The 22955-nt window shown below is 27.0% G+C and overlaps 2 protein-coding genes and 1 long non-coding RNA gene across 3 annotated transcripts; 1 reads left to right on the forward strand and 2 right to left on the reverse strand.

Annotated features, from left to right (window-relative positions):
* Window positions 1–544: 544 nt before the first annotated feature.
* LOC126554789 (uncharacterized) lies at window positions 545–3471 on the reverse strand. Its single transcript, XM_050209818.1, has 2 exons — window positions 3289–3471; window positions 545–2242 (listed from the first exon to the last, which is right to left on the reverse strand). Exons 1-2 carry the CDS (start codon window positions 3469–3471, stop codon window positions 545–547), a joined length of 1881 nt encoding a protein of 626 aa, XP_050065775.1.
* Window positions 3472–9201: 5730 nt separating this feature from the next.
* Window positions 9202–11533, forward strand: LOC126554790 (uncharacterized). The gene is made up of 5 exons (XR_007606731.1): window positions 9202–9889; window positions 9974–10067; window positions 10784–10973; window positions 11050–11218; window positions 11347–11533. It is a non-coding gene; the product is annotated as an uncharacterized LOC126554790 (long non-coding RNA).
* Window positions 11534–14108: 2575 nt separating this feature from the next.
* Window positions 14109–16766, reverse strand: LOC126554792 (uncharacterized). Its single transcript, XM_050209820.1, has 4 exons — window positions 16159–16766; window positions 15929–16072; window positions 15296–15388; window positions 14109–14452 (listed from the first exon to the last, which is right to left on the reverse strand). Exons 1-4 carry the CDS (start codon window positions 16277–16279, stop codon window positions 14109–14111), a joined length of 702 nt encoding a protein of 233 aa, XP_050065777.1. The 5' UTR covers window positions 16280–16766.
* Window positions 16767–22955: the final 6189 nt, after the last annotated feature.

Genomic DNA, 22955 nt, shown 5'->3' on the forward strand with positions numbered 1-22955 from the left:
CTATATATATTCAACTTTCATCCATTTATTTTACTTACTGTAGCTTTATATTTTTTAAGACCTATCACTGAAGTTAAAATTAAATATGACAATCGTTTCAATGACTTTAGATAAGTATTTATCTCCTCTATAATGAATAATAATGATGTAGGTAATAGTTATTTAACTGGAATTTAATAACATAGTACATATACAATATTTAAAAGTAAGGTACAATATTAGAAATTAGGATAATATATATTACTTATATATTACAAATAATAAAACATTAATGGAAAATTCAACTTGGCGTTTTATATTTTATGTAATTATAATATTTTAGGAAATTAATGAATGTTTTAAAAAAAAGTGTGTTTTAAATGTATTGTTTAAATATTATTAAATAACACACAGACATAAAAACAGAAAATACAAAAAAATACAAATAAAATAATATATAATATAATATATATAAGTGCTACTTATAATATATATATGTATATAATAACAATAAAAATATGCATAATAAAATTTGATGAAAATAGTAAATAATAATAGGTTGATACTAGTAATAGAAATAATGACCTTTGGCATTTGGGACATTTTTCCTCACATTTTCGGCTAAATTTCTTTTTCTTTTTATTACATTTCTTTTGTTATTGTCTGTTTTCACTGGTCGTCCTACTAATAAACGTTTACTACCTCTTGTGACACCTGGCTTTCTTCTACTTATGGTAGTAGGCTGTACATGAATAGTGGCACGAGATCGATGTCTTAGTGATATAGTACTACCAGCAGTACTCAAAAATGATTCCCAAGTAGCAATCGACTTAACTTTCTTCAAACGATCTAAACATTTAGAGAGTATAGAAACTGAAGTATTACTTTTAAATTTTTCAAAATTTGTTTTTATTAATTCTTGAATCTGGTTAACATATTCATCCGACTGTTGATCAATATTATGATTATCAAGATGATCATCAGTTTCAACTACAGTATTTCTTATTGGAGATGATAATATATTATCTTCAACAATTTCTGTTGTTTCTTCACTAGATTGACAATTATTTTTTTCAAGATGAAGTGGCTTATAAAATGCTATTTCAGGTACATTTTCTCCAAAAGCTAATTTAGCTAGCATATAGCGAGAATCGACAGTAATAGCTGGTAAATTAGGCATGGCTCTGTTAAAGTGATAGTATACTACTGCCTGATGCTTGCAAAAAGCTCCCAAGTTTCCTTTGGAACAAGTACAAAATCCATGAGTGACATCTACTTCATAATAACTACAATCGGACCCTGATGGTACTTTAAATATATTGTTAGGCAATTTTTCTATTGAATCTTTATTAATATAAACAGCTCTTTTTATTTGATCTTCAAAAAGCAATCGAGCTGTGTCATTTCTACCATTAACAAAAGTCCTTAAACGTCTTAAGTAGTAATCTTCGAGGCCAGTACAAATAAAATCCACCAGTGCAATGGCATTATATGCCTTATTTCTAGAGAGTATTATGTCTTTAAAAATCCGTACATTAACTTCACTAAAATTATTGGTCTGATTACCATGGACAGTAGCATCTCTAAAAGCTAGACACCATAATTCTTTCCTCGCCCAATAATTAGTCATATATTTCACCCATTTTTCATACTTAAGAGGTATAATTTCATCACTTATACTATTATTTATAGTGTTTATTTTGCCAGTAGCAGTAGTATAGGCATTGTGAGCACTATTATAATCAGGTGCAATTAAAATACTTTGAAATAATTTAAATAACAATTGTCTGTGTTCATTTTTGATATTATGTTTTACATCCCATAACCATCTCCAAACTGACTGTAATACATGGAACCTACAAAGCAAAATATTTGATTGTGGCCAAATTGATTTTAGTGCTTGTCTTTCTGCCTCGCTATCATCAATTATAAAATGTCTTGGAAAGCCTTGGCCATTAAAACTATTAGGAACTGAATCTTTTAGTAATGAAAATGCAGTCTTATAGTCATCAACTGTTTGTCCTTTTGTTATAAACATTCCCAGAGGAATAGCTCCAATACCACATGATGTTAGCATAAATGTAACAGAATGACTCTGAGTATCACATGACGCAGTACTGTCTGCAAAAGCAATATCTTTAGAAAAAGCTAATTTATGAGCTCTTTGCATAATAGGAGTGACCATTAGTCTAGCAAATGGATTTTCATTAAACCTTACAATAATTCCACATTTTTCATAATCGGTTTTCTTATCTTCAAGTTTCTACAAAATATTTATTTAAGAATTAAGTAATACAAAGTTTAATATCAGTTTTTACAGTGTATTACTGTAGGATAAGATTATAAAAGTACATTGTCCATTGGTAATTTTAAAAATGAAATATTTTTTAAAAATTTTTTAATAAAAATTAAGTACCTAATTTAATTATTTAATGTATTTAATTAGATTCTTTTTACTTGATAACAATACAAAAAATTTTTATTTAAAAATAAGTGGTGTTATGAATTCATATGGAATTTTATGGTATTATGGTCACTTGCCCAAATTTATTTAATTAATATAATAGGTACAACATAATAAATTATTAAGGAGACATATTAATATAAAATTATAAAGTAACTTGTATTTATTCATTTACCTATTTATATTTTTTTATAATTTATTAAATCAGAATAATAATACATACATAATCATAAATCCACATTCCATATGTATAGTTAACATTATTAGACTTGAGAGCTAAGTAATTCTCAGTTTTATATATAATTTTATTTTATTTCTATTATTATTTTTTACCTGATCCCTTTAAGTTATTTTTATATTCAAACAATTTTAATATCAATTTATGATGTAAAAATTGAGTAAAATTACATATTTGACTTTTGTGAAAAATTATAGATGGGTAGTAAATAATACTATAAGAAAATGTTGTAAAAATATATGTTTTAAATTGGTCAAAATTATATGTATTTATTTCAAGAGTTAATGATTAAATGTTTATATTATAATTTATATTTACCCATTATATTAGGTGAGTTCAATAAATTATAATTTATAAATAATATGTTGAAATTTCAATTTATGATGTCAACAATTAGTAATATTGCTTAACCTATCCTAACCTTCAAGGAAACCTCTTAACCTTTGACACACTTAACATACATTGTTTTTAAATGTTATAATTTAAATTTTTAATATACTATTTTTACAGATCTATATTTTATTTAAAGGTTTATATAATAAAACTAATTTTTTTATTATGGCTTTTACTAGTATTAAATTGAAATTTATAATATTATTATGCATACCTGTAATACACTAAGTTCAGTAGAAGATCCGAGGTTATTTAATTTCCAAGTGTCATACCAATGACGAACGGTCCTATACTTAGGGTTAATTGAAGCATCAGCTAGTTCTTCAGAATTCATACCATACTCTAATTCCAATTTGGTTTCATGGATACTTATAGACTCTGATATGCCTGTATGCATTAATTAATATAATATACTATATATACCTACTTAAAAGTTTGTATTTTGAAAAAATAAAATAAATTTAATTCATTTTTTTTTAATAATTGGCACACCATTTTCAATATCACTACAATACAGTTTTTTGGGTAATAGTTATTCATATACAAAAATGCCATCCCACACAAACATCAACAACTTATACCAATATTTACCTACTTTCTTTACAACTCAAACACTCAGCTGTTTGAGAAATGTGTTAAAATTACAGTTTAAAACTAATATAAATGTATTAAAATTATTTACAAATCAAGATTCCACATCCCCACGTCTGTTTTTGCTGTGAAAATCTTAAAACCGATCCCTACTCCTATGAACTACACTAGCGATTATTGCGGTACACGCCATAATTAAATACCGCTCGAAGCGCTACATTGCGGTACTCGCCATTTAGCGCGCAGCGTATTTCGTACTGCAGTGAGCAATCTATAATAATTTATAATCAATGGTAATATTAATTAATTATTCACGAATTTATTTTATTATTTTAATTGTATTAATCAAGGTGAAGGAGATTTAAAATATATATATATATAAATAATATATACTATACTAACATACTTTATATTGTATTCTTAATTGATTTAAATTTGATATAACTAACATTATTATTAAGTTACCAATGTAAAACTGAAATTGTAAGTGTAATTAAGTGCATTTAAGAAAAAAATTGTAAAGATTTCTGTCTTGCAGACATAAACCTTTTTTTTGTGGGGAGGTGTTATGGGCTATGAGATATCTATAAGATATCTACGAGATATCAAGGCTAAATTAGTATGACCATGCCTCGTGTCGTGGGTAATGCGGATGCTACTATGACCATGACACGTGTCGGGATAGTAAGCGCATCAATAATTATAGTGCACTATTGATGCATTTGAGATGTTATTGCACATTCTCAAATTCGTGTCCGAATTTGCAACAACAACTACAAGGACACCTGGTTTCACCCAGAAGGCGACAACTCGACGAAAACAAGAGACGCACCACAATATATAAGGGAGCCCGAAGACCAGAACGGTAGATGTACCAAAGCTATCAACAACTAAGCACTTTCACGACACTCAGCCATTTATTTTGTTTGTTACATGTATTTAATTTATATGCAATAAAGACATATTTCGTTATTAAGTTTAACTTTCGTTCAAAATAACCATCTGGATTTAAATCTGATACTGGTACGCAACAGTAATTACTATAGATGCTACAGATATATTTTATGTACCTATGAACTGTAAAGTTAAATATAATTTATTAGTGTTGGTTTGCAAGAATTTTTTTTTATTTATGTAAACAATGTTTCATTGTTTAAATTCATATTATTAAACAATCTATAACCTCTTTTTATTTTCGAGAACATCAGTAAAAAGAAAAATTAAACTTAAATCACAGTATCCAAAAGTATAAACATATTTTATTTAATTGATGAGTTTTAAAACTAAAAAGTATGAAAAGTTAAAATGTTATTGTACGCTAGGTGTTGATTATGGTTTACGTTAGGTAGGGGCCGATTTTTTTTTCAGAATAGTGAGTCAATTGGGTCGTAGTCCGCGCCTGGTAGTAAACATTAGTTTTTTAATAATTAAATAAAAAAAACCTAAAGTTCTCAAACCGGTAACTTTATTTGTATTCTTGTTATCAAAAAAATTAATAAAACTAAAATAATTAAAAATTTCAAATATCTACAAATGATAGCACAAAAACAGCCCAAGTATTTTTTAAATTGTATTGGTAAAGGAAATATTAATATTTTTGGTGAAAATAACCGCCATACTTTTGAGTTTTAAATAAATATCGATTATTTTTAAACTAGTGTTTAGTAAATATTTTCATTGTTCCGTATCCCCCCCCCCCTAATTACAAACTAGAAAATTATATATTATTGCATTTTAGAGTACAAAAAACGAATTTGAGTATAGGCGGTAAGCCATAGCTAGTATATGTATATAATATACATATACCTAACTAAATACTTCTATTAATTAATTTAGTATTATGTATTATATAATATTATAGAAGCCAGTAAGTAATTATAAATATCAGATGTGGAATTGTGGAATACCGCAGAAAATTATGTACAATTATGTATCTACCTATGAAAAATAAAGTAATTTATAGATTTACCTATAATTAAGGTAAACAGCTTTACTCGGTAGTCGGTACCCATCATTATATTTAATAATATATAATACCATTGATTATACATAGTATAGATTGCTCACTGGTCGCGATTATGCGTTGCGCTAAATTTTAGTTCATTTATTGACAATAGATAGCGTTAATAGTCATAATTAAAGTAATAATTCGACCAACGGTAGCAGTTTTGTTATTGGCTATTGCGGTTCAATAGTTCAATACCTATATTAGTATGTATTTGCCATTTGGTATTGGTAGCGGTAAAATACTAAAATGTAACCGGACAGAAATTACCGATGTCACGGCGTTACCATCAAGACAATATTGAATATTATAATGTATCTGTATAATAATATTAACATGTACATTGTAATAGTAGCAAACAAAATACAATAATATTTTAAACACCGATTATTTTTTATTTTTTTATTTTTTATAAATATTTTATTCACGTTTGTCTATTAAATGTCATTCGACTATTAGATTTGTGAATGACGATAAGGGATTCAAATTCAACGTTGCCAAATTGAACCAAATACACGTTGTCATTTAATAATATTATTTATTTTACATTTTTACATTTACACGTGTATGATAATTAACATTGAATAATAATTGTACAGTGTACAATGTACACATATACCTTATGTATATATCTATATCTCAATTTATGTTATAAAATGAAGATCCTTTTTTGTATTTATTTCAAAAAGTACTCAACGAATTTTTATATGTTTTCACTCATTGATAAGTCTATTCTCGGGCAAGGTTTTAAATTTTAATGTATAGTACGCCTTAGAAAAAATATTTAGGTAGATTGCCGAAAATAATATTTAGCCGTTTAATGGTAATTGCATCATTAAAAACGGTGGCGAAATTTTTTAAATCCTCAGAGTAGTCCAATTGTCCGAGTTGGGTTTCTAAGGAAGAAAAATTGTAAAATTTGATGAAAAAATTAAATGCTTTTTAACCGTGTGTTCAAAGTAGAGCCTCGGGCACAATACCCGCACATTGTGTTGTCTCCGTCTTACAAACGCCCAACATGGCAAGTTTTACATTCACAACAACGGTCAAAACTATAGTAAATAATATATTGGTTTATTTTTTATATTTTAATTTTAAAACGTGTTATGCGTCTGCGTTTTTAAAACGTCAGCGATAAATCGTTCAAAATTAAACGTACAGTTATGTATGGGTGTATTCACATTGCCACACATAAATGGATAAATGAGACGTGCGTTCGGCAAGGACGCTCCCATGGGGGGCCAAAAGGGCCATTGCACTTACTGGGAATATTTTTTAAAACTATTGTTAATTTAATGCCACGCATATTAATTATAACATAATTTTATTGAGATTCATTTATGAAGTTTAGTAAAAATTATTATTTTAGATAATCTAGATAAATAATCTTTAGTGTAATCATTAATTTACAATGTTTACCGCAGGTCGCTTAAAATAATAATACCTATTTCCCGAGTCCCGATTTCTATGGTACTTATCATTTGATTTTGTTTTCATCTATTTTTAGGCAAACGTTATTTTTCCCCAGAAACGTAGACGGCAGCGAAATGAGTAAAGATCACAACAATATTTATAGGTTTAATTATAATAGGTTTATTAAATGGCTAAGCCTTATTGTTAAATACATAAATATATTGTTAAAAAGCAAAATATAACGTGTAAGGTGCGCGTCCGCAAAATCGCCACGTTTTAAAAACACGGACGTGCGAGTTCGAATCGCCTAGTGTGTAATCAGGCATTTGTAAGACGGAGAAAACAGATGCGGGTATGGCGTCTTGTTAAAAAAGCCTGGATACTTGAAAGTATCATGGTATCTACCTTCAGACCATTATTATTATTTAGGAGAACTGTCTGAAAGTATTTTTAAAAATTCGCATTTTAAAATGGTTCTCTTACGAGGATTTTTAGATTTTCTAAAGAAAACGAAAACTTTTTGTTTATAAATGGTTACATCGGTTAGGTACTCGAGCAGATGAGGTAAAAGCTGCATCAAATATTCAAATCGCTGCATACTCCTATCTTAAGGTGATTGAAATTGGGTATTTTTTTCTTGCATTTAGAGACATCTAGAGTCTAAGTTGGTCTAAATCTCTAAAACGACTAAAACGAATATTCAAAATAAAAAAAATATACTTATACTTATACCTATACTTTATTAAACTTACTAGTAAAAAAAATACCAATCTATCCTTCATATCCCCCCCGTAAATACGCCACTGCAACAGTATCGTATTATCATATCGTATCGGTGTATACAATTTACTAATAATATGTGTAATATGTGTAATGCATACATATAAAATGAACATAATTACATAAGTAGGTAACTAATAAAAAGATTGGATGACGTATGAAATTAAATATTCTGTGCCAACACATTCCCATTTATTTCTTGCTACTTGTCTCCCCTAGCTGGATAGGTACTCATATAATATATTTATATCATTGTCCATTGCCATCAAGAATTCGAGACTGCCAAATGCCATATTCTAGAGCAGGAGTCGGCAACCCGCAGCTCGTGTAGCGATTTTATGCGGCTCGCGAATACAATTTATAATTATTATAAACGTATAGAACTATAGAATAACAGACTATGTTAGTTGATAAAAAAATTTCAAGTGTAAATAAAATAACTTATATGGCCCCTGAATTTTTTTTTTTGGCCTTTGACATCATAAAGATTGCCGATCCCTGGGCTAGAGCACGTTGAGTGACACAGTATTTATGATGGGTAATTGGTATATAGTTCATTTCCGTGCTAATACTGAACCGCGACATCGACGGTCGACTACCTACGTGTTGCATTCTTAGATTACAGATTTATAAATTTATTATAGTATTAATCTACATTCTACGGTACCAAATAAATAATAATAGTTTTGTCATCAATAAATGCCAAATGGATACCTTTAAAAATAAATATGTAATAAATGCTATGCAAAAGAAAAATGTAAATATAAAATGTACCATAGTTTGCGAACATAAACACATTATTACATATTCAAGCGAAATGCTCCCTATATGTTATTAAAATAACCTATTATTAATTTTATCAGCCAATTAATGACAACATACATAATATAATAATATTATATTATATTTAATATTATTGGGACCTCCGCGTGTTTATCTCGACATTGTCGTCGCCGTCGTCGCCAACCGGAGAAAAATAATTATTAATACCCACTAAAAATAGCTTTCTACCCAAAATCCAAATTATAACGACGTATAAAAATCAAAATAATAGTGTCTATAACCGATAAAGCAATACACCCATAAAGATACACATAATATTTTGTCGATTACGTGTCGACCGCGGTCCTGGAGACCCGACAACGGCGACTACAGTCAACAGTTGTCGACAACGTGTTGGCCCATCATTGATATTTTGTATTGTGTGTAAGTGTATTGTGTAATTGACTTGTAAATTTTTTTGATTTATAAATATCTACGTATATTATATTATTATAAGATTGTATAAATCAACAAAACTGAAAGTAGATAACTAATAATATCTATTGTTAACGTTATTTTGTTCATTGTTGCATCAAATTGTCACAGACCACAGTTAATATCTCGCCGTCTGGCGATTTATACATTATAACTTTGTTATAAGTTTATTTATAAATACATTTATGCATACAATATATAGAAGTTTATAAGTATAAATGAGTAAAACCATTGATTATAAAATATATATACTATTTTTAATCAATGGCTAGACGTATGTGTTATCGAACTCGTACAACTGGCTTGTTGGAAATACCCAAAATAAATAATATTCATTGACAAACTCCAATGAGGAACGCACGACTTAAATATTTAAGGTATCGGTCAGCGGGGAAACATTGTCAGTTGTCAGTTGTCACTGTCCCTGCGCAGTTTCATCACTTGTCACTCGTCAGTTATATCTTATATGCCAAATTCAAATTTCTGATACCTACTCGGCGATATCTGTGCATTGTCGTTGGTCGTTCTATATAATTAATAATTGTGTACTATTGCCCTATAAAAATAAATTAACCAATCTTTATTCAAAGTTATTTTTTCGACTACCTAATTATGTAGTGATGATGACAGTATTACTCTACTGCAGTATCGTAAACAATATTTCAATGTTATGTTTTTTAATTTGCTTCACACTATAAGCTGAATATTTTACAGTGTTTAAGTAAAAACAGTGTTATAAATTATAATCATAATCAATTTCATCAAATAGGTAAGTTTAAAATTTAAATTATATTTAAAACAAATGTGATCATTTTCGGGAGGTTTAAATATTTGAATTTTTATTAATTAATAGGTGATTTGAACTTTGAAGACCTGTCAAACAAAAATTCAATACGCAGTAGCGTTTTCCAACTAGTCGTCTTAATTAATCTATTGCTCGATATATTGTAAGTACCTAAGTAGGTATTCTTAGATAAAAATGTATTAACTATTAAATTATAAGGCATTAATGCACGATAATTATGACATTCTTATTTTAAAGTTACGTTTATTAAAGTGAATAAAATATACAAATGTGAATTGGTGGAGTGATACTCAGAAATATAATTTTTTTTTTTTAATTAAACAGTTAAATTATAAAATGTATGTTCACGGATCAATAATTAATATGAATAATTCTGCGTTCAATTTTAATTAAAATAATATTTAAAAAATGATTTCTGTTTTTTGGTATTTTTTATTAACACTATATTAATTATTAACGTAACAACCTCAATATTATTATGACTAAACATTTAATGTTACTGTTTGTAAATAAAATATATTGGATTAGAATTCTGATATTATTTTTTGCAAACCCCATGATTTTGGTATTTTTCTAATATCTTTTTACCTTTGTCAATAGAAGTATGATAATAATATATAGGAACATAAAATAAGAATTTTACCAAAAATAAAACTTTTTAAAATTATATTTCAAGTAATTTGGATTCATTTTGTTTTTGGCATTGTGAACTAAAGTGGTGTACTCAGAATTCATTTATTTTTATTTTTATTTTATTTTATTTTAATTTTATTTATTTTAAAGTATAAGGTATGAAACGTAGGTGTTATTTAGTATTTCAGAAATAATATTATTAATTAATTACCTATATATATTTAGAAGAAACAATAGTTTTTGGACATACATTGAAAAAAATGGCCGTAATAATAGTGGATTGAGCATCAGTACACAACTTGAACTGATATATTATTGGTGTCAAGATATAAAACAGACTACAATTATTGCTTTAACCGGTAGATCACATCATACAGTGTGTGACTGTAACGCTTTTCTGAGGGACATGGCACAAGTATTTTAATAATTATTTATTTAATTTTAATATTTTTAATTATTATTAATTAACTTACATTTAATTTTATAATTAGTAGAGCGCATACTGCAATCGTAATGCTGCCAGTAGAGCGCATACGAGAAAATAGCCTTACTTTGCTACTGATTTGGAAACATTAAAACTGGATTTACAAATGACAGCTTAATGAAACACATAAAGAATTAAATTATGTAAGAAATTATCAGAATTAATCTAAAATATTAGTAAGTACAACAACTGAAGAGCAGATAGACTTTTTTAATTCATTTAAAGTTTTATACATTTTTGGTTACCTAGTTATTAATTTAAGTGATTTTTGTTATTTGTTAGTAATTTGATTTTTTTTTTTCAGAATGTTAACAACTTAAGAACAATTTCTATTTTAATTGAAAGAGATTTGAGAACACATAATGAAGAAAAAAAAACTATTGTCTTATCCACAGGTACTGTCATAATTGTTGAATGATTTTCTTTAAAACTCCATAGCAAAATCTAATAATTGGTTGACTTGTTTAAAGCTAAAAATTTCTAATACAAAATAAATTTTTCTAGTACTTAAATATAATAATTAAAATTTTACTTAATTTAACTAAGATTATATACATATTGTTATGAGTTATTTAACTATTAAAACAAATTATATTTAGATGAGTTATCAAGTAAAGAATATTATAAAACCAGATTTAGGATATTAAATATTTATTAATGTAACATAATATTACCAATATTTATTTACATATGTACACTGAATACGTATCTATTTATGTACAAGTATATAATTAATTAATTTCATACAAATAGTTTTTAAATTAACAATTAATTGTGTTTTTTGTAAAATTAAATGACTAAACAATCGATTAAAAATCATATAAGGTTTATATAAGTACAACAGATTTATAACAACTTACAAATAAAAAAATAGTGTTAAATCAATAAGTCAATAACTATATTATAATACATCATATGCATTTATATTGTACAGAAACTATATTATTGATTATTTAAAATTCTTAACTTGGAGTGTGGTTTGGTTGCTGATATTATTGATTTAGTTGATTGTTCATTAATTTGCTTACATGTATGGAAAATTTTGGTTATAAACAGTAGACGAATAATGTATAAATAGTGTTCTTTGCATGGATGACTGTCGAATGAGGGTATTATATCTGATAAAGGTATTGACTGCATTAATGTTTTTATGATTCCTTTTTTACTTTTAATAGACTCCCAATTTTTTTCAAAATATTTTAGACATATCTTACATATTTTTACAATTTCATCCTTAGGTGTCTTCAAACCTCCATGAACAACACCTCTATACATTTTATTCAATATTAACAATTGATTTTTGTCGTTCATTGCATTATTGTCTTTAACTAATTGTATCAAACAGTTGTCACAATTAAAAAAATCCAGACATTTTTTACTAAATATCCTGCAAAATATACAATTGAACAAGTTTCTAATGTGGTTATTTCTTCTGGAGCATACATATATAAAGACAAATCTGAATTTGAACTCCTTGGTGAATTTTCTAATTCATCTAATACTTGTTCTTTTTGTTCAATAGTTGTTCTTTCATTATTGGCAACGTCGGATAGAACATCAACTGTAAGGAAAACATCATTGTCATCTTCACAGTTGCACAACTCTGAACATTTCATCAGGCTAAATGTACAAATGTTTGCATAACAACTTCTGAACATCCTTGAAGTGGGATTGCGATTATACCCATTTTTTGACGCATTATAGAAAATAGATTTTCTAGTGGGTCCTGGCACAAACGGTTAGTTAATAGGAAATACGGTTTTTCTGAATCACATTTATTTAAAACATCGGATTTTTCAATTTTATATAGTTCTAAAATGGAGTTGATGGACCAAACAATTCCTGTAAAACACGGTGGTTGTGATTTTATATTTGTGTTTTTGTGTACTTTTTTAGCTTCAAGGAATATGTTGCGTGTATGTTTTAAAGTATCGAATAAATTGTTGTTAATTTCACTTAATGGCCGAGAGTTTGGATTTTTGTCATATAAAGTTTTACTGTTTAAAATATCAAAAGTGTTATTGATTTGCATGACAAATTCAGCTGTATCTTCTGCTGTGTCTGATGTTAATTCTCCAGTAGCGATACATGTACGAATTGATGCTGAAACGGATTTACTAAAGATTTGAGTGGCAAATTTTACTGAATTTTTGCACGTATTTTGAGATTTGTTTGTATTTTTGGATTTTGAACGATTGTTGTTATTTTAGCTCATTAAATTGTCTTACTATTCACATCAATGTGTCCTTGATATCTTGAAAACAAATTTTTTATTTCCAATTACTATATCACCATTCAAAAAAATTATTACGTAGACTTTTTAATATGTGGGATATCGTATATAAGACATATTTGCTTGCCATTAATGTCGACTACTGGGTTAGTTTTTGTCCCTCCAAGTAAATCAAACATCCTGCGGTTTTGTGACCCTTGATCGCACACAATACTTACTGGCAATAATCCAACTTCTTCGAGTTATTTTAAACATTCTGTTATTATTTGAACAAGGTCCGTTCCTTTTATACCAGATCCACTAAAAAAGAATGCAAATGGAAATTTCCAGTTTTGATATAAGCCACGGATCATTATTACTAAGGCATTTTTGGATGCTTCTGAAGATCGTCCAAATTGTCCTAAATCTTGATAGCCTTCTATAAAATCAAGTGCTTTGTTGAATTCTAGACATTTCATTAAAGAAACTTCATCTAGTAAAAAACACACATTTTTTTTGGTGGTAATTCATTGATGAAACTTTATACTTCACTTGTTGAATGTACTCAATTGGGAAACCAGGATAATAATTAATGCTTTGCAACCAACGTCGCATAGTACTTTCACCAGGTAGGGTTATTTTATTCCTACGCATGTATTTATAGGTTGATGGAGATTTATAATAAATGGAAAATGCTATTTTTTTTTCTTCAGGTGTCCATGGCTTCCTACTTTTATGTTGTATTTGCATGGTGACTATTGCTTTTGAGTTTTGTGATTTAAATTTTGTGTTGTGAATTAAATTTTTTATATTAGATTTTTGTTTCATTAGTATTTTTTTAACATTTTGTTTTTTTAAACGGCTATAATTGCTCTTTTTCGATTTATTATTTTTTTCTGCCTTTTACAAATATTAATTAATTGTTCATTATTAAGTTTTACTCTTTTTGTTATTGTTGGGGATGGTAATTGACACAGTTCTTGTACCCATTGTTTTGTTCTTGATGAATCGGATGAAATACTGTTAGGACTAGGAAATATTAATTGTGGTGATGATATAGATTTTAAATTTGTATATTTTTTAGTTGGTGTTAGCACTTTAATTTTGTCAGGAGTAACTATGAATGTGCCTGATGTGGATACAATGTTTGAATAGTGTAGCATGTTGGTATTATTGTCATCAACTGTTAATGATAAATCTAAAAAATGTATATCATATTGGTTTTTATAATTTAGTAGTATTATAGTTTTATTATAATGAAGTTAAATTGAAAAAATATTTAATTAGTACATTTTTATAGTAGCTGAAGGAGACTATATCAATGTTCATATTATAACAACTAAGTTTTATTTAATATTCTACATTTTAAGAAAACACAATTTAAAAATTACAATAAAATATTACATGTAATTATTTGAGTACAGTAATTCCACGTTATCCACAAATCTTACGTTACAGCATAGTAGCACGGATATTGAAACCGCGGATATTATGTATTAACAAAACCATGTACAACTGTACTTATTTTACAAATAAATATCAATCAACCATTGAAATAATTGATAATATATGATAATAAAATAAGTCATAATGTAATTTATATCTGTGCATACAGTAAAACATTTTTAAAGTTTTATATCAAACGATGTAACAATAATCATTAATTACTATTTTCTAAAAGAAATTATCTACAGTGTTTGTATAATTGTTGTTTACTTAACCGTGGATAACAAGAGATTACTGTACTAGAGAACACAATCATTGAAAAAAACAGAACCTGATTTAAAGTTTTGGAGTCTGTGACTAATACAAAAGAGGTCTCACAAATTGAGGTACATGTGACTAATATCCCCATGTATTCTCTTAAATTAGGATCTGGTCAGTAACTGACATTTCTTAATATTATGTATATTTTTTTTGTAATGTGAAACATTAAAACAATAACTAAAAATTACAAAAAAGTATTAAGATTGCCATATGCTTACTTAAATAATAAAATTGAATAACATATTAATTGGTGTATACATGTAAGATTTCTTACCTTCATCAAACAACAGCTTCCTCTTAGAACTTTTTAAATGTGTTTCAGTCTGTGTTGAATCCAATTGGTGTTCATTATTACTTTCAAATTCTTCTGTCAATATATTTATTATTACATTATGTTATATTACTTATATTTTGTAAACTTCCATTTTTATATGAACATTGGTATGAGCATACTTAAGGTGAAGTAAGCCTACTGCTTGTTTTCTCTCCGACCCATACGTAACAGACAAAACGCATTTATGGATAATGATTTTTTTTTTTTTATGTTTTTGAGTATTCTAAGAGTTAAATGACCCATTACAAAACGATAAAGAATAAAATTTTGAGGGAATGTTTTATCGATTTGTCTTATTAATTGTCGAAACAATTTAAACATTATTTAAATTTGAAAGTCGAATACAAAATCAAACAACAATAAAATATTAAACCAACATATCATACCCTCAAAAATATTATACTCTATAATTCTTGTTACTCCATAAGATTATCCAAAAATCCAAAAAAAAAAAAAAAACGATTTTAAGTGAAAGAGTTTAAACTATATTGCGCGTGGGTCTAAGAGAGAAAACAAACGTTGCGCTGACATCCTCTTAAGTATGACAGTATACTTAATTATAAAGTTACTTACCAATATTATGATATAATTTTGGTACAGCCGAAGGTATAAGACGCTGTCTTTTCATACACATGTACATATCATTTTCAAAATGATTTTCACAAATAAATTTTTTCCTCAGTGTTTTTGGACTTAAATCGTCCAACTTAATGTTTCCTTAAGTATATAACAAACACAATAATAATATGTTTGTTTCAGAATATCTATTATAACTATTTATAGGTATTTTATTGTATAATTACCTGAATGTAAGATCCATTTTTTACATAAATTCTCATTTTTCGGAAAAATATGGAATTTAAGATCACTATTAAGTCTTTTATTTTTTCCGCAGTTCAAGTATTCACATTTATTTCCAGACATAATTTATAAAAAAGAATGAAAACGTATGCTTTGAAAAATAAAATTGTCACTCACAAAAAAAAACCGTTAAAACATATAATGACCGTTTTATTGTAATTTTAAAATTTTACCTGCCATAGAGTCAAAAATATTCTACAACACGGAGGTTTTACGTAGGAATACAGCTTTTAATAAAAATGCCTTTGATTTATGTTAATAGTGATTTAAACTAATATTTGAGAAACTTTTATTAAGCGTATGATATTTTATTATTTTTTTCTATTGTTATTTTAAAAATGGTTTTTAGTTCGATTATTGTGTATTGTACAACTGTATAATAAGATAATGATTTGAAATTGGATGTAGTTATACCTACTAAGTGTAAATTTTGGTAATCGCTGTTTATTTTTGAAAGTTCTTTTTGCATTATGAGTCTGGTTTTATAATTTTCATTACATTCTAGTGTAACTCGATTCATGACTATATTTTTAATATATATAATTTTATAATAACCATGTTTAACTATGTATATTAATAAATAAATTCTTAATTTAAATATAACTGCTTGTCTGCTTACTATTAATAATACAGGGTGCATAATATTTTTATAACAAGTTATGATCGAGCATGGTCTAAAACTATGTTGTCAAACGTCCACAAACAGTTAGTAGCATTTCCTGATCGAGATTTTAAGATATGAGATATAATTCCATGTTACGTCGTTAAACATATACATAAAAAGATATAATAATATAAAGGTTATGTATTTTATTTTAATATAAATATTATATTATGTGTGTGGGTGTGTGTATCCTACTAACTTACTAATATTATAAACGCAAAAAGTTTGTAAGTATGGATGGATGATTGTTACTCTTTCACGTAAAAACTACTGAATGGATTTTAATGAAACTACAATAATATAGCTTATACATCAGAATAACACATAGGCTACAATTGATAAAAGTATTATGTGAATTGTCCAAAATATCAAGTAAGTAAAAAATCTACCATCTGCTAGTTAATATGGCAAGTACTGCCAAAACGGTAACCGAACAATTTCCCTCCGACTGCTTTTGGCATAGTAGGACATTTTCCCTCCGAAAAATGTTCCGATGCGGACATTTTCCTCCCATTTTTTTTTAAGTTTATTATTTAATAATTTAATATTATTTATTATTTAGTAAGAAATTATTTTTTTTCAGAAATATAATCAATTATACTACAATAAACTTTATATATTTTTACTGTAAATCACATTTTTTTTTTTTTTTCATTCAAATATAATTAAAACGTAAAAAATTGTAGATAGGTAAGTAAAATAGGTTAAAAATTTCATTTTTTTTTTTTTCATAAACATAATAAGACATAAAAAAATTGTATAAAAGTAAAATAGGTTAAAAATTTCATTTTTTTTTTCATAAATATAATAAAACGTAAAAAAATTATATAAGTATAAAAGGTTAAAAATATTTATGTAATGTAGTCTAAAAATTTAGACATAAAAATGATATATTTTGTAAAAAAACATTTAATTTCTGATACTTTTTTTATATCTAAGCACATATTTTGTAATCGTGTTTCATATTTATTTATTTATTTTTTTTGTTAAAAAAACCGTACCCGTTTAATTTTTAATACTTTATTAATTTTTGATACTAGTGAATAATACAATATGCTAGTACTATTACTTTTTTATTTAGACAAACCGTACACATATATAATGTACTAATGTATGATGTAAATGTTGATCTTAAATAGTCCTACAAAAAAGCCCGCTACAGTATGTATCTATCTATTTTATACCTAAGCCAATATAGTGAACCATAACAACAAAAAAAAATTGTTAATTTATATAAAATATGTCTTTCACGCTACATCATTTGAACAAATATTATATAAGAAAACATTTTAAATGGTCAGTGAAAATATCCTAAGTTTTGAATACCATTAAACCAAATATTAAATAGGTAACAAATTAATCAAAATTCGAATCATAGTATAGAATTGACATTTTTAACGAACAATGAAGTGCACGGGGTCAGCTAGTATATTATAAATAGATATTCCATAATATTACTTTTGTTATTATTTGTTCATTATAATAAAATATTAACGTTAATGTTAGAAAATTTAACGAATATTATGAATAGTATTGAATAGTGTGCACTGTGCGCAATGGTTTTGTGTACGTCAGGTGTTCCCTTCCCGCCAACCAAGAATCGTGAACCAATAATTATCCATAGAACAATTATTAAATTACCGAAGTCCTAAAGAGACTGCTATCGAGTATCGGTATCACTGGAATACCGTCTGCCGGATCATTCGTATACCACTACACTAGCGCCTATCTAACGGCGTTATCCAGAAATAGATCGCAACTGGCGCTTATCTAGTGCTATTATCCACAACTAACGCCGCGATTGCAGCGCTACCCAACGGCATTATCCATTTGAGCGCAACGCGAAATGCCGCCAGTGAGCAATCTATACTATGTATAATCAATGATAATACTTATCTCATATCTACATTCTATAATAGTAATATACATATTTTCTACATTATACGTTATCCATTGATTATTATTACCATAGAAATATTGCTAGTGCATTAGTGCCTATTTATTATCAATATTATAACGTTATGTGGTATTACCTGTATTATACCTAATATTCACTTGTTAATTTGTAATTATTGATCATAGAAATATCATTGATAATTGATCATATTGTAGTAGAGTGCATAACAAAATAGATTCTATTATTATTTATCTTTTAGATTTATTTTGTCATGGTAGAGTGTAGATCATAATAGTCATAATACCATATCTATTCTATTAGTAGGTATACTAACTACTAACAGAAAGGTACTCAGTACTCACTAATCACTAGTCACTCACTAGTCAGTAGGTACTCAGTTGTAGTTACTACTCACTAGACATTTGCTTTTGGAACTTCAAACTTGTTCAATCAATAAGAAAATAAGGTATAACTGTTTAAGGAATAAGGTATTAGATAGGTAAGAATTATATCATATTATACTCATATTATACTTATTAAGATTAACATAATATTTAACAAGTAGACGACTAGACATCTACATAAAAAAAATACCTATTATATTTTTTAATAGTAAGGGTCGAAGACATTATATTATATTATTATACATTGTTATTACCTATTTTATGAAATTTCATTTTTATTATTTCACATAATATGTCAAATGTTGTTTATTAATCTCAACAAAAATAAAAGAATCCATAAACAAGTTGAAATTGTGTCTACTTTTTAAACAATTTATTTATTATAGTACTAAACCTTTTTTTAAATTTTTTTTTTTCAAGTTTAAACTGACGACAGCGTGGAAATTATAATTACCTAGGTACCTATTTACCAAAAACGTAATGCCATATTACAATTATTATTACATAATGGATATTGTTGTGCTTGTAACTGTGTTACACAATCTACACATAACACTTTATGCCCACAAGGCACAAGTGCATGAGTCCTCTGTTCCACTCTACACACAGTACAAATATTTGTTTAATCTGCAGGAGGATAGAGTTCATATAAATTTGGAGGAACTTCTACAAAAGTTATTTCTTCTTCCTCGTTGGTATCATTCCAAAACTGTTGCCATGTATCCAATTCCCTATCTTCAGGAATAATGAAGTCCATATCATCATCTAGTAATAAATAAATGATTTAATTATAATTTACTAGAGGTACCTACTTTGTTATTGGTAAGTATCTATATAAATCAAATTAAAAATATTATTTTTGAAATCTATTATGTAGATATTACCTTCTATGTTATTAACTTGTCCAATATTCATTTCAGCCACTGGAATGAAATCTTCTAAAATGATTGGATTAACTACACCTTCAGCATTTCCAATGACTGGAATGGGTGGGTGCATTTAGTAAATCACCATCCTGGATCTCATTATCAGAATCTATTATAAAAATCAATATTGTTGTTTTCCATAATGTAGGTATATATTGTAATTTTTGTTAACTATTAATAATTATTAATTAATATTTATAATAATGACATAAAAATTGTATTTGTAATTTACTAAGTACTTATATAAATATATGTAGGAAAGAAGGTAATTTACATGATCAATTTTCTCAGCTGGATTTGCTTTAACAAAAATTATTCATTCATTTTTGGCAAACAATGATCTGTGTACTTCATAGGATTTTTATACATAACAAATTAATCAAAACATAATAGTATAATTAGTGATTACTATTCACTATAAATAATATTATTTTTTATTAATTGAACATTTTATTTGATTTATAGTTATTTTTTAAATTGTATTTTAAGTTATTAGATACTGAAAAGAATTGATCAAAATTCGCTCAATTCATGAAATTTTAAATTGTTTTTTTTTTTTTATAGGTACATACCATCAATATCATCATGCCAATTTAGCTCTCTAGTTAAATATCCATCAGTGCAGTGTGAACATTGTATCAAAAAACTCCTTTATTGTAATGACCCCAGTACTGAGTAGAGCTGTAGAATTTTTGGTACGCATAGAATTCAAAATATATTTAAATTTAATGCTTCTACTTGTTGTTAGTCCTGCTGCTAATTGGGAGACAACAATATGCTGTTTCACTGCAATACTTTTGAGGTAGTCTAAAATTTAAATTGATTATATTATTGTACATTATTATATTTTATTCTATTTTATTTTTGATAAAGTAGTCAATATTTATTAATTATTTAATTCACTCAATTTCATAACTAATTTTGTTTAATAAAATAAATAGTATGGATTGAAGAAAAATAAAAAATTTACGTCTAGGATACAAAAATAAATTTTCCTGTTACATAGAATGTAACATAAAAAAAAAAAAAATTCTACTCTTACAGTTTTTAGTTTTCTGTTGCTCCACAATTTAATTATAAAAGAATTTAAAACTATTCATGATAAATTAAATTAAATTAATTATTTCTGTATAAGTTCTACATTGTTTAAACATTAAAATAAATGAGTACTCATGATTATAGATTTTATAAGAATGAAATAACTCACCAAAAATTCTCCATAAATTTGGGTGAGAAACTTGAAAATTTTGCTTCAGAGTGGAGTGAAAACTCTCGACATTGTTGTTACTTGTTAGTGCTGCGAGGTTGGCCACACACGGAAAAACACTCTAGGCTTTTTCTGATAAACCAAAAACTAATTCACCAGATACATTACAAGCATTATTAAAGAAAATTATACATCAATACTTCAACAAAAACTAGATTTTATAACAATGCACTTTCTATACAGGTACAATATAATTTACCTAGACATATAAGTAAAGAATCTAGGTAATAATATTCCATTATTTTGAGCATTGGTCTTTAATTTCTTGAAACCCCATTTCAATTTAATGTGCAGATAATAAAGCCAAAACTGCACACATCTTTAAGCACATCTTTGCCTCTCTATTCTGCTGTATATAATGTGAGTAGCCCATTTTCTTTTATTTTTTTGTAAACTTTAAAATTAAATTTATATTAATTCATAAATAAATCATAAAGTGAGAACATGAAAATAAATTTATGTAATATGGAACTTCAGAAAAGGTTTTAAATTTTAAACCTGCACATAATGGAACCAACATGAATACACGTGTGCTTCTGGATACATGTCGACAAAAACTTGGCGTAGGGAAGTTTCAAAGTCGATCATTACTGAGACTGGTCTGACCTCTGGGTATTTCATTTTGAATCTCTCCAATACTTTTCTGTAGGATGCTTCAGTTTTGGCTTCCATTAGCACATAACATACAGGTATGGACTAAAAAAACATTGAAATTGATATTACGATTTATTTTTAATATTTACTGCAAAATAACTGTTTAAATTTCCGTGATTTGGCAGGATCAAGTGAGTAATAAACAATTGTCGACATTGAGGCGTTGATGGAACTACTTTAAATGTCCCATCAGCATGCAATTCTGTGGAGCCTTGGTTAACTACAGCACTAATAAGATCATTGCAACAAAACATTACGCTGTACTTGCCATCTCTGTCAACCATCATTTTTGGTAAAATGTAGAATTATTACATTGATATCTATAAATTAGATACTTAAATTACTATTATCAGTAATTTTAATTTAATCAACTTTAATCTTACTTGTCAGCATTCAAATCTAAATGTTCACCCAACTCTCGCAATGTATATGGTAATGCTGGACAAACACTTCTTCTAGACTGTCGCATGGAAGACCCGCTGTAGGCCAACTATAATTTAAAGCAGCTTCTGGATCCTTATCAAATTTACATTTCATAACATTATTATTTATATTTAACAGTTTTAAAGTGCATAAGTGCATTATATAAGTACCTCTTACCTAACCGATTCTTCGTCATAAATTACTTTAAGAGCTGTAGTCTCAGTCTTCGATTTCTCAATTAAAGTGGTCCTAAAAGGTTTTGTTACTTGTTGCTCATTAAACATTGGGCTATAAGCTAAATGTGTATGAAGGTTCTTAGTTATAATAGTGCCATTTTCCATTTTGATTAATGTGATTTTACAGTAAACATTAGGTGTTGGACAGACATAGTAACTGTAATAATTATGTGAATTTCAACCATTTTATATGTATTTTTATAATTTTTTAATAATAAAATATTGAGTGTGACTTACCGTTTACCACCACGAGTTTTATTTTTTTATA

Source organism: Aphis gossypii, unplaced genomic scaffold (assembly GCF_020184175.1).
Source record: "Aphis gossypii isolate Hap1 unplaced genomic scaffold, ASM2018417v2 Contig00603, whole genome shotgun sequence".
Taxonomy (NCBI): Eukaryota; Metazoa; Arthropoda; class Insecta; order Hemiptera; family Aphididae; genus Aphis; species Aphis gossypii.

Bases quoted from the DNA above. Each gene is read 5' to 3' on its own strand.
- LOC126554789 (XM_050209818.1), bottom strand. From the start codon at position 3,471: ATGCATACAGGCATATCAGAGTCTATAAGTATCCATGAAACCAAATTG. The intron at 2,243-3,288 runs GTATGCATAATA...AATATTTTGTAG, and splicing joins CTGAACTTAGTGTATTACAG to AAACTTGAAGATAAGAAAAC.
- LOC126554792 (XM_050209820.1), bottom strand. From the start codon at position 16,279: ATGTCTGGAAATAAATGTGAATACTTGAACTGCGGAAAAAATAAAAGA. The intron at 16,073-16,158 runs GTAATTATACAA...TATATACTTAAG, and splicing joins AAAATGGATCTTACATTCAG to GAAACATTAAGTTGGACGAT. The intron at 14,453-15,295 runs GTAAGAAATCTT...TACATTTTTTAG, and splicing joins GAAGCTGTTGTTTGATGAAG to ATTTATCATTAACAGTTGAT.